This window comes from Zea mays, chromosome 3 (genome assembly GCF_902167145.1).
Source record: "Zea mays cultivar B73 chromosome 3, Zm-B73-REFERENCE-NAM-5.0, whole genome shotgun sequence".
Lineage (NCBI taxonomy): Eukaryota > Viridiplantae > Streptophyta > Magnoliopsida > Poales > Poaceae > Zea > Zea mays.
In genome coordinates, this window is record NC_050098.1 from 29,924,407 (window position 1) to 29,936,612 (window position 12,206).

At 42.7% G+C, this 12,206-nt stretch overlaps 1 protein-coding gene across 3 annotated transcripts in view; it reads right to left on the minus strand.

The window, feature by feature from the left end:
• Window positions 1-1,393: 1,393 nt before the first annotated feature.
• The window catches only part of LOC100304403 (uncharacterized), a 35,403-nt gene continuing 24,590 nt past the window's right edge, over window positions 1,394-12,206 (minus strand). Inside the window, exons 16-21 of one of the 3 annotated variants that reach the window (XM_008674826.4) lie at window positions 6,119-6,167; window positions 4,616-4,692; window positions 4,395-4,517; window positions 3,780-3,877; window positions 3,257-3,302; window positions 1,394-1,717 (exon numbers count right to left, since the gene is read on the minus strand). In XM_008674826.4, the coding sequence (XP_008673048.1) occupies window positions 1,670-1,717; window positions 3,257-3,302; window positions 3,780-3,877; window positions 4,395-4,517; window positions 4,616-4,692; window positions 6,119-6,167 (441 nt within the window). In that variant the 3' untranslated portion in view covers window positions 1,394-1,669. The remainder of the gene's footprint in view (window positions 1,718-3,256; window positions 3,303-3,779; window positions 3,878-4,394; window positions 4,518-4,615; window positions 4,693-6,118; window positions 6,168-12,206) is intronic. The other 2 variants (XM_008674825.4, NM_001165839.1) reach the window with 2 other exon arrangements.

The window sequence follows — 12,206 nt, forward strand, 5'->3', positions numbered from 1 at the left end:
TATTACAACTCATTTTCAATATTAGACAGATTTGGTATTGGATGCAATTCAATTCTAACATCTCCAATATCTACATCTAAATGGACCCTAAGTTGGATCAAGTAACAACACTATATAAAGATACTTTTCCGTAACGAATACTTACAACAACACCTATTTAGTGCTCCATCCATCCAAAATATAATTCGTTTTAGGCTAAACATATATTAATTAATTAATCATGAATGTAGTTTATATGCATATCTATATTCATTATTATTCACTCAAATGTGGATAGATAAAAGATGGCTAGAATGAACTATATTTTAGGATGGAGGGAGAGTAGTAGATATAAGCATCGTTGCTTTTTTTATAAGTCTAATTAAATTTAAACTTACAGCCCGTTTGGATCATTAGAATTGAATTCCATTCTAATAATAGTAATTTAGACATATATCAATTAAGCTAATTCAGTTTTATGCAAAATATATTTGTATACTATTATTAGCAAGATGTCGGAGATATTTATGTGCTACATTTTTACTATAGGGAAGTGAGACGAAGAGTGTCATGTAAATTATAGATTAGAAACCAATTCTAGTAATGCATAAAATCATTTCTCACCCTCCACCCCATGAATTTAAGATAGGCTTATATCTGAAATTTAGAAAGTGGTGGAATGTCAAATTCCAAACTAAATAAGTTACTTTATTGAGTGAATTCCAATTCCTCTAAAATGAAGGGATCCAAACGCCCCGTTATTTGATTTGACTCAATATTATCTTATAATTATACTCACTCCGTTCTGAAATATAGTTCTTTCTAGAATACTTTTTTCCGTCCAAATTTATTCAAATGATGATAAATATAGACATACATAAAAATTGCATTCATATGTTACTTAATGAATATGTGATTAGTCTAAAACGGATTATATTTTGAGACGGAGGGAGTATTATCTTGTAAGATCGAGACGGTTTGTCTCTTCAACTTGTTCGAACCTTACTATTCATCAAATTTGATGATTTCACGTTGTGCTCAACGGTCACTGTAGTGTGCTCCTATGTGAACTGGACCGAACGTGTATGGTAAGGGATCGTGACACACACTGCGACAAAACAGCAGATCATGCACCAAAAGATAAGATTTCTGAACAGTGTGGATACCTATGTGATTTGTACATATGTAAGGCCGGTCCATTCTGTTTCTGGCGTATCAGTGTCACGTATGAAACCTACTCGCAGACCTAGCGGATCGATGGCCATGGCCATGCTAGTTATTTCTCGGGCGTGAACCGTGACCTCATCATCTCCACGCTGCCAATTTTGAAGTCACAAGCCAGGCAGGCAGACACCGCCCACCAGGTGTAGGGCGGACGACTCCTGGCAAAGATAAAATCTCAAAGAGCATCTTCTGGGGCCGCCCAATTCTTTTTCACCCGATTACATTATTGAACTATATCTAGCTGTGCCTGGAAGCCAAACGCGGAGCTGCACTCGTTATGGCAAAACTCTAGCTCTTCTGAGTGGGGCAGAAAATATTAACATGTGTACTTGGCATTTTGGTTAGTTTTACAACACAATCGTCTAGTATTTTACAGAAACAGAACACTTGTGCACCACGCCGATCAACCAAAATGCTACATACATACATTAGAAGCAGCGTAGAAACAAGTGTAATATAGCTGAAACTACTTGAAGAAAAGACCCTTCTTTCTTCTTCCTCTTCTCTCAAGAGCCTGCGAAATTGAAGGTAGACATTTCACGTTTAGTGTTGAAACAGCAGGCAGGTATAAATGCGCACATGATGCACCAGTTCAATATCAGCAATCAGCTCACCATGTTTTTTTCCATTCCATCTCTTTAGGGCTTGTTCGGTTCTACCCCAATCCATATGGATTGAGGGGGATTGAGAGGGTTTCAATCCCTAGTAAATCAAAATCCCTCTTAATCCGTATCAATCCCCTCCAATCCATATGGATTGAAAATAACCGAACAAGCCTTTAAAGGGTGGATGACACAAGGGGATGATCGTGGAAGCACATACGTGCCAAGTCACCATTTGTACACTAACGCACTCTACACTGGCAGAACAGATTCTCTAAAAACATGCAGGTTCAGGAACAACAGGCAATGGCATTTTTTATCACATGATGGAGCTTCCTAGACACCATCTGTGATGATTAAAAGAACAATTTATTTGATAAATATAAGATGAGGCACACTTTGGGTGCCTCCACCGCCCACCCCACAAAAAAACATCTATTTAAATAGTATATTTGTCGGTGTTAACCAAGATACAACGTAATTGTCATGCCGCAGATCAGATCAACAGGAGTCCCATGACATTCAAAATGACATAAGAAGCGACACGACAATAGATTTTGGTGACCTAACTTAAAAAGGTTTTTAGAAGAACATATATGGTAAAAGCATACAAGTCTCAATCATACAGAACAAACTACCAACAATTCAGCAAGTCCATAGTTTTATATTTGTCTACTGATAGTGTTCCAGAGAAGAGGTGAATGTTGTGCGGTGCCATCAAACATGCTAATAAATTTAGAACAAGTACCACCACTGTTCAACCTGATCTCTGGCACCAGTTAGTTTTTTCAACTGTATACAAATTGTCCGATTTGCTATCTTGAACCGAAATGTCTAGAACCGTCCACCTCACAGACACACAGGCACATAAAAGGCAGTTGTTTCTGACTAAGTGCCCGCATGGCACCGAAATGAGTGATTGCTACCTTGCTGGCTAACTCACCGTGTAACCGAGTTTAGGCGATAGTTGTGTGTTACCCGAGTTGAGGCATTTGTAAGCACTCATGTCGTAGTGGTCTAGACCGAACTGAGTTTTTTCTTAATGCAAATACATGTGGTTCTCCTTCATATCCTTAAAAAATAGATTTTTGAGGTTGCAAAGTGGAATTTTTTTAGTTCAAATCAAATAAAAAAAAGGACAGACCTAATGCCGGAGGCTCCTACATGAGTTGGATCTGGAGAAAGGATAAACCGAGACAAGCTTTCACCCAAAAATACAAAGAGACTGCTTCGAACCTAGGACCCAGTGATTCAATGAGACAACTCTCGCCAATACACCAGGCCTGCCCTTCAGTGTTCAAATCAAATGGAGGCCAAATTTCAAGGATGATAATGAACTTTATTTCATCATGAAATATTGCTCAAGAAGTCACAGGCTCTAGATACCTACTTATTGTCGTTGAATGAGGATTAGTAATATGCTATGTCTTGTACAAGAAAATGATTCGTACCATATTTTTGAACAACCTTAGTACTAGAACAATGGTATCCCGCAATCTGAAAAGTTAAAACATGAAACAAAATAAGCCGTAAAAGATTTATGTTCATCATAGTATCAAAATTCCTCTAAAATAAAGATCATAACAATACAGTCACTTAAAGCATAAAGGGGTTATCTAGTAGAGTACTCAGAGGCCAGGGCACAGTACTTGGTTCTGAATGAAATTTGGGATATCTTAATTAAAAAGGGGTTCCCAGACCGCCATACTTTCAATAGTACAAAACATAGGAAGGCAAATTTCAACAGTGCCATTTAAAGAAGTTATGACACATTGTCTTTATTTTTAAGGCAATAGCAGAGACTGCTGCTGTTAATATGTTTAGCAAAATATAAATGCACTACCTCCGTTCTCAAATATTTGTCGTCTGCTAGTTCATTTTTCAACTAAAACACGACAAATAAAAAAGAACGGAGCGAGTACAAAAACTGTCCGGTTAATAAAGAAGCAAACAGAGGCCTCAATTGATACTCACAGTGTATTTTCTACTGGCTTCAGATTATAACTGACACCATCAGCAGACGCAGCAGATGTAATCGAGAACTCTGTTGGACGCCCATATGGAATATGAATCTGGATAGGGCATTACAAGATCTGTTATAAGGCACACTTCATAATATACAATATGCATGCACATCTTAGATCAATTATGTGAAATGGAAGCAATTTCAAAGACACGGTTGAAAGGCAAACAAGGTGTCAAACTAGAGATTTCAAATGCAAAAGATGAAAAAATTCAGGTGCATATGCAATAGATGGCAAATGTCACCGGTGCACATGCACCTGAAGTTTGTCATTTTCTCATTTTTGTATGAATTTTTCAGAAAAACTATTTGCATCTCTTTGCGAGTTTGCGACATATTCCAAGTTTCATTTTTTTCCAAGCGACCAAATTTTTTTTTAAGTTTCCAACACTTGTCTGGTTTTCATGGGATATGTGATCTTATACTCATATGAAGATCGTGACAACGTGGATGCCTCTGTACAACACTGGTTAAAACTAAACTAAATTATTATTGCAAAATTAAAGCACAAGAATATAAAGCATTCAAGTTACTGAGATAAAGTATGCTAAAAAGTAGTGGCATACAGCAGTTCCTTGCTGAAACTTCTCTGTGATTAGAACACCACGCTGCCCATTACATTTAATGCTGTAACCTTCCCTCTTTATTGCTAGAACAGCTGGTTCCCATATGTCTAAAAATCTGACCTGCTGTTGGGGAATTCAATAGTTCAGATCGGTGTTGTGACATCAGAAGAAAGTAATAAGAATTGATGAGTGAATGTGTGATTGCAAATGACAGAGCATACAGGCAGTTGGACTTGGACTTCATAGGTCACATGCCCAATGTCAAGGGTTCTCTTAATAAGCTCCTTTGTTTCAGGATCTGCATCAAAGTTGGTTGCTCAAATTACGGATTATGCAAAGCAGCTACTATATAACTTATTGTCTAGCATATAGGTACTCCGTACTCCCTCCGTCCAAAATTATAAGGCACACCTACATTTCAAATTTCTAACTTAGTAACTTCTGGTCAACAATTATGCTAAGGGGGTGTCTGGTTCCACCCAACTAAGGGTTAGTTTGGCACCCCCATTATTTTAAGGGATTTCCATTTTCCCAAGTGAAATTAGTTCATTTTCCCTTAGGAAAATGGGAATCCCTTATGAATATGTAGTTGCCAAACTAGCCCTAAAGTTTAGTTCATGTCGCATCAAATGTTTGAATGATAATTAAGAGTATTAAATATAGTCTAATTATAAAACTAATCACGCATATGAAGACTAAAAGACGAGACAAATTTATTAAACTTAATTAAGCCCATATTTAATACTCATAATACTAAACTTTAGTCAAGGGAACCAAACGCCCCCTGACTATACACGTGTTCACTAACACAAAAGTGGTACTTGATTCATATTTGAATGTTTTTTTTCTTGAATACGCAGGAGATCTGCGTATTTTTGTATTAAGAAGGAGAAAAGGGTAGAAACACCAAGTACAGCGAAAAAACACAAAACACACAACACACAACATCAGAGACCCTCAACACAACAAAACCTCATCTAAGTCAGCTCCTCAAGATGGAAGAAAGAGCTTTAGCACCAGCCATACGCCAGCACACCAGCTCCTCTCTAGCTGCCGAGAGGGTGACCCCTACATTTGGGTTACAACCATCAAACACACATCTATTTATATGCTTCCATATCGACCATGCACCCTAGATGACCAGAGAGTTGAAGCCCTCTGACAATGGCTTGCCCACCCTAGCTGCACTCCTCTCCCACCAAGAGTCGAAGCAGCCGTCATCTACATTCCTATGTTTATGATTTTGTAACTAGCAGTAATACTACTAGAGAAATTTTATGATCAAATTTCAACTTAGAAAACCACGCCAAGAAGGGGCATCACATAGTTGCACATATTTACAAAACATAAAAAAACAGAAATACCACTGTTCTGGGGAATTAAGGAAATACAAGAAGATCAAATAGTTTCTTTACCCACTCTTCAAACATAGTGATGGTGAGGCCTTCAAGTTTTTGCCCATGGCCAATACACCACTAGTTGTCATAGTTTAACACAGATCAACTGGATCACCACATTGGATTAATATACATTAACTCAGCCAGTGTTAGATCGCAGATCGCACAACAAAATTGTCTTCTAGAATTATTAAGTCCTAAGGAAAGTGCTAAAAAAGAATCACATTATCTCAGGTGTTTAACTTCCTCCATTTGCACTTTCTATGAGAAAAACTAAAGTGTAAACGGGAATAACATAATCACAGTTCACTGTTACCATAAACTCACCACATGAAATTTTCCTCTGCCCGTTAGCATAAACCTTGATAAAGTCTCCCTGCAACAGAAGATTTCTAGAAGTATTAACAGCAGAATTGATGTAGGGAATCGGTTTTCTAAAAGCATTTAACTTGCGGCATATATTAACTCATTTGATATAGTATATATTGGTGATGGTGAAGAAAGAAATTCTAACAGAACAATCACTTCTGCAGAAATTCACTGGGCCTTTTTTTGGAGGAAGAAAAGAGGCAAATGGTAGGCTATTGTATATACTAAACAAGGTAGGCTATTGTATATATATTATAGAGGTAAGTACATGGGCTGGGCCAAAGCCCATTACAACAGCAAACACACAATTAATCTAACACCCCCCGCAGTCGGAACTCTAGTCGTGGCAGATGTTGAGACTACAGACTAGAGCGAAACTCCGAGAACAGCGAGGAGGGAAACCCTTGGTGAAAATGTCGTCAAACTGCGAGCTTGTTGAGATGTGGTGGACGTGGACGTCCCCGACAGCAACATGCTCCCGAACGAAGGGGAGGTCGATGTCAACATGCTCCGTGCACTGATGTTGGACGGGGTTAACGGAGAGGTACATTGTCACAATATACTAGGGTGCTCCTGGTGAGGGAGCTTTGAAGCTCTTGAAGCTAGTGTAGTCAGCTCGACTCAGCCACCCCATTAGCGATAGCCCGATACTCAGCCTCAGCACTGGAGCGAGAGACCACAGGCTGACGCTTGGAGGACCAAGAGATCAGGTTGGCCCCAAGAAACACTGAATAGTCGAAGGTTGACCGGTGGGTGTCCAGGAACCCGCTTCAGTCGACGTAGGTGTAGACGATCAGTCGACAGTGCCCGAATATATTGAAGTATCTGCTTGACCGCACCCAAGTGCGGCTCACGGAGATCATGCATATACAGGCAAACCTGTTGAACGACATATGCAATGTCGGGCCTCGTGAAGGTGAGATACTGAAGAGCATCGGCGAAGCTCCAGTAAACAGTGGGCCACTGACAGGAGTGCCATCACTAGAGCTTGGACTCCTGCATCGGCTCCAATCTGGGCGTTAATCACTAGAGATGAACCACCTGTCAGTGCTCTCTGCGGGAGCGCGGACGGTCCGCAGCACGGGGTCGGACGGTCCGCGACCTCAGCGCAGGAGTTGCTCCCTCCCTGCACGCTTCCGGACGGTCCGCGACTGGCGCAGAGGTCTTCTCAGGAAACCCAAATCTCGCCTCCCGGGAGGGACCCCGTCGAAGAGAGATCCTAGGTGTGTCTTGGGGTCGACAGACGGCAGGCCACCCAAGACGACTCTAGATGACGATGGGCCGAAGAGAGGTGAAGAAATAGGTCGAGGAAGACTAATACTATGGCTAAAACTAAGGCTAGATTACTCCTATTCCTAAGGAATGGAAACAACAGTGCAAATAAGGTAAATTTGAAAAGTATGTTTGATTGGATCGATTATGGGGGCTCAATCGGTTGTACCCCTTCATCTATGAAAAGGGGGAGGTCTGGACCTGTTACAAGTCAGTACCCGAGTTAATCCTGTGGATTTTGCTAACAAATCCCGCAAGAAATTTCGAACTCTAACTGATTATGCGCTCGCTCGGACCGTCCGTCTGGCAACTTTGTTGCTCAACATATGCCTCCTGCCTTTTGGTGGAGGTTGCTGAACCAAAAGCATATGCACTGTCAGCGCTCTTCGAGAAACAATAATTCTCACAAGCTATTTTGTTCTCGAAGTAAGAACTAAACCCGATGCAAGTCATCGGCCTTTTCAACCTAATAGGATGATTATAGAGTTCTAATGCATAAAGGTCGTTTAGGATAAAAATTTTCTCGACCATGACCATTTGATCAATAAGTCAGCTGGTATAAAAATGTGGTGCCCCACAGCCCGAATAAGCGAAGGGACTATGCATGTAGTATGGGTTCATCATCGTACTACTCCATATTTGAATAGGACAATATGTCGACGATGAGTAGGCTGGTGAAAAGTAGCCTGACATTACTGGAGAAGGATGAACAGGCGACACTTGTTGCGTCGCTTTTTGGGCCATTTTATTCGACCCTATGGCTTTTGCGGGTGATCAGGGTTTCTTTGCTGGCTGATCACGTAGAACGACCTTTTTGTTAGCATATTTGGAGAGCGATTGATCAAAAGTAGGGTCGACTTTGATCAGCCGACCATGTGCTTTATGTGTTTTTCCCTTACGTACCCTTTTTGCTTTGTGTGGACGCCGACGCTTCTGGCCATTACCGGAGGCTAAGTCGGCTAGACTATCTGCTTGAGCACCGGACCGTCTGCGGTGCGCGAGACAGGGAACTTTGATCGACTGCTCGATCGCACCTGTCCTCCGGCGCCTCCGATCTTGTTAGTGTTCTTGTCCGGAGCCTTCTGAGCAATCACTCCTAGTGATATATTCGACGTGCGAGGATCACCAATGCCATTGTTTTTGCCTTTGCCTTTATCGACCACTTCCGGTCGAACCAGGACATTTTTGTTTGCTGGTTCTATTACATTGACAGGAAATGGTTGTGTGTCCACTTGCATCTCCTGAAAACTCAATCGGTCCTCATTTATGGTCGATTGTATATGCCGACGAAAATCATTACGATCATTGGTGGCATTGGAAAAAGAATTATGCCACTTGCAATAAGCACGTCCCTTTATTTCATTTAGAGGAGGAATAGTACGAGTTACTTTAATGTTGCAACTTTTTACTAGTTCGTCAAATATTTTATCACACTTAGCATCATTAAAAGTAAATTTAACTTCTTCTTGCCGATTCTTTTGAACCGGCTGCAAAAAAGAACATGGTCAAGGTTTGGTCTTTGTTGGCCAAACAAGTTCAGCGGTACATATATATGCGGATTCATCATCCGAACTATCGCGCTCCACTAGATGTATATTATGGACAACCGATTTTGATATCCATTTACTTCGGCTTTCATAGGCCAAAGCCTGCCGATGTAGCTGCGCTATTGAAAAGAACTGGGTGCCATCAAATTTTTCTCTTAGGCAAGATCGCAACCCATTAAAAGCCAGCCCTGCTAGTTTTTGTCCATAACATGGATTTGGAAGCATCGGTTTCTAGTGTCCCGAAACCTCTGAGAAAAAGTGTTCATGGAATTTCTGCTCTAATCCCTCCCAAGAGTTGATAGAATTAGGCGGCAGGGCTGCGTACCATGCGAATGTGATATCAGTAAGGGACAACGAGAATAAACAGACATGGTAGGCTTCCCTATCAGCAAACTCTCATAGGTGCGCTAAGAACTGGCTTATGTGCTCGTGCGTGCTTTTCCCGCTTTCACCAGAAAATTTAGAAAAATCAGGTATTCTGGTCCCTTGCAGATATGGGATTGTGTCAAATCGGTGAATATAAGGTTTCCGATACGACTGCCTTGATATGGCTACAAGTACGTCGAGCCTTTCTCGAAGTAGTTCAGACATTCCTTCCCTAATTTTTTCCATAGTGCCTGGTGGCAAGCCATCGGTCCTTGGGAGGTGGGGCTCATTTGGTTAGGCATTGCTATGTCAGCCTTCCTGCCATGGCCGATTGAAAACGACGTCTTGTCTGTGATCGCATGGTGTGTTATGGCTTTGATATATAGGGGCATAACATATTGTTGTTGCGGTTGTACCATGCCCTGGGCGCTTGTTTGAGGCCATATAGGGGCTGATTCAGACGACAGACAAAATCAGGGTGATCAGGATCAGCAAAACCATACGGTTGTGAGCAGTATATTGTTTTTGTCCAGGTTCCATGAAGGAAGGCATTCTTGACGTCAAGCTGGCAAACAAGCCAGTTGTGGGATAGAACAAGAGTCAAAACAGTGCGCACTGTGGTAGGCTTCACAACAGGACTGAAAGTCTCATCAAAATCAATGCCAAGACGCTGCGAGAAACCACGAAGAACCGAGCCTTGTATCTTTCAAGGGAACCATCAGCGTGAAACTTATTTTTGAAAACTCACTTGCTTGAGACAACATTAGCGGACGAAGGGCGAGGAACGAGATCCCAAGTATGGTTCCCCAAAAGAGCTGAGAACTCATGCATAGCTTGGCGCTAATGAGGGCCAGCAAAGGCAGCTCGATATGTCTATGGCACAGGGGAGAGTTGTGCCGCATGAAATAGCACAGGCTGTCGGAACCCAACTTAGCTCGAGTGGTCATGCGATGATGATTGACCACCGGAGAAACAGGGACAGCACCAGGTGGAAGTTGAGGTGCTGCCACTGCAGATGCCAGTGAAGAGGCACCGACAGGTGCTGCCAGCGGTGTAGGAGCAGCAGCACTCGGTGTGGCAGCGACAGGTGCTGCTGGTGGTGAAGAGGCTGCAGTAGGAGCCGGAGCGGCTGATGTCGTGGCTGGAGCAAAACAACGGGTGTAGACGAACCCATCAACTCGGTGAGGTAGAGGACATGGCTGAGCACGCATGTCGCCAGTGCAGGCAAGTGGTGTCGCGGTACGGCCATCCGTGGCTATTGGGATAGCGTTGGATGTCGCAGGGTGCAAGGGTACCGCCCCGACACAGCTGCAGGAAGCTGCACAGGCACGCACGTGGTTGTGCGGAAGACTTCGTTGGCGCTGATGCAGGAGCCGCACATGGCTGTGTGGGAACCTCCGTAAGACCTACAGGAAGACAAGAAAGTGTTGATCCAATAGGAGCGGGCACAGGAGTGTTAGCATCCAACAAAAACTCGAAATTCGTAGCAGATGGTGTAGAAGACCGCTCGGCAAAGGGAAAAGAATCAAAAGATGACTCGTCGAAGACCAACCACATGGCGAGAAATGGTGATCTTGTTGGAGTGAATATCAAGACATCTATACCCTTGTGATGATCGGAATAGCCAAGGAAGACACACAAGGTAGAACAGGGGCGTGTTTGTGAGGGGTAGTGGAAGTCAAGTTGGGATAACATTTGCAACCAAAGACACGAAGGTGAGTATATACTAGAGCTACACTGAAGAGGGTGTAGTGAGGGGTGGAGAAGTGAAGTGTCTTGGTGGGCAAGATGTTCAGAAGACGAGTGGTCGTGTTGAGAGCCTCAGCCCAGTAAGGAGGGACGTTGTCCTGAAAAAGAAGCGAGCGGACGGTGTCATTAATGGTGCGAATAATATGTTTGGCTTTACCATTCTGAGGCAAAGTGTAGGGGCAGGACATCCAAAGATGAACGTCGTTGGTGAGGAAGAAAGTGCGAGAGCTGGAGTTGTCAAACTCACGACCGTTATCGCACTAAACTCCTTTGATGGAAACACCAAACTGGGTATGCACATAGGTGAAGAAATGAGCAAGGGTTGTAAAAGTGTCAGACTTGAGTTGTATGGGAAAAGTCCATAAGTAATGTGAGCAATCATCAAGAATAACCAGGTAATATTTAAAGCCAGAAATACTGAGGACAGGTGAAGTCCAAAGATCACAATAAATTAACTGGAAATTCTTAGTTGCACGGGATGATGACACACTAAAAGGAAGACGGGTGTGACGCCCCAACTGACAAGCATGACACAGAGTGTCGCTAGCAGCATGTTTATTACAAGGGAGCCCTGGCGTGCGCGCTAGTTTAGACATAACTTCACGACCGGGATGTCCAAGATGTTGATGCCACAATGATGGAGAAACAACAACATGAAATGTGGAAGCTGAAAACCGCAGCGAGTAGAGCAGACCGGAACTGTCACGGCGGACGATCTCTTTCCGAGAGGGAAGATCCTTCACAGAACAACGAAAAGGGTCAAATTCAACAGAGCAGTTATTGTCGGAAGTAAATTGGTGCACAGAAATAAGATTCTTAATAAGGTTAGGTGCAACAAGGACATTATTAAGGTGAAGGGAGTTGGAAAGAACAGTATGGTCAGTGGAAGTGACAGGAATAGAGTTTTCTTTAACGACAATAATGGAACAAGGTTGTTGTGTAGGAGTGGATCGGGAGAGAATACCAGCATCGAAGGACATATGAGTCGTAGCGTTGGAGTCGAAGAACCACTCGTTCCGCTGGGGGGATGGGGGGGGCTGCAGCGTCATAGTTTGAACGTCCACTGCCCCTGAACGCCGGTAAGAAGGGACTGGGGCAGCTATATCGACGGT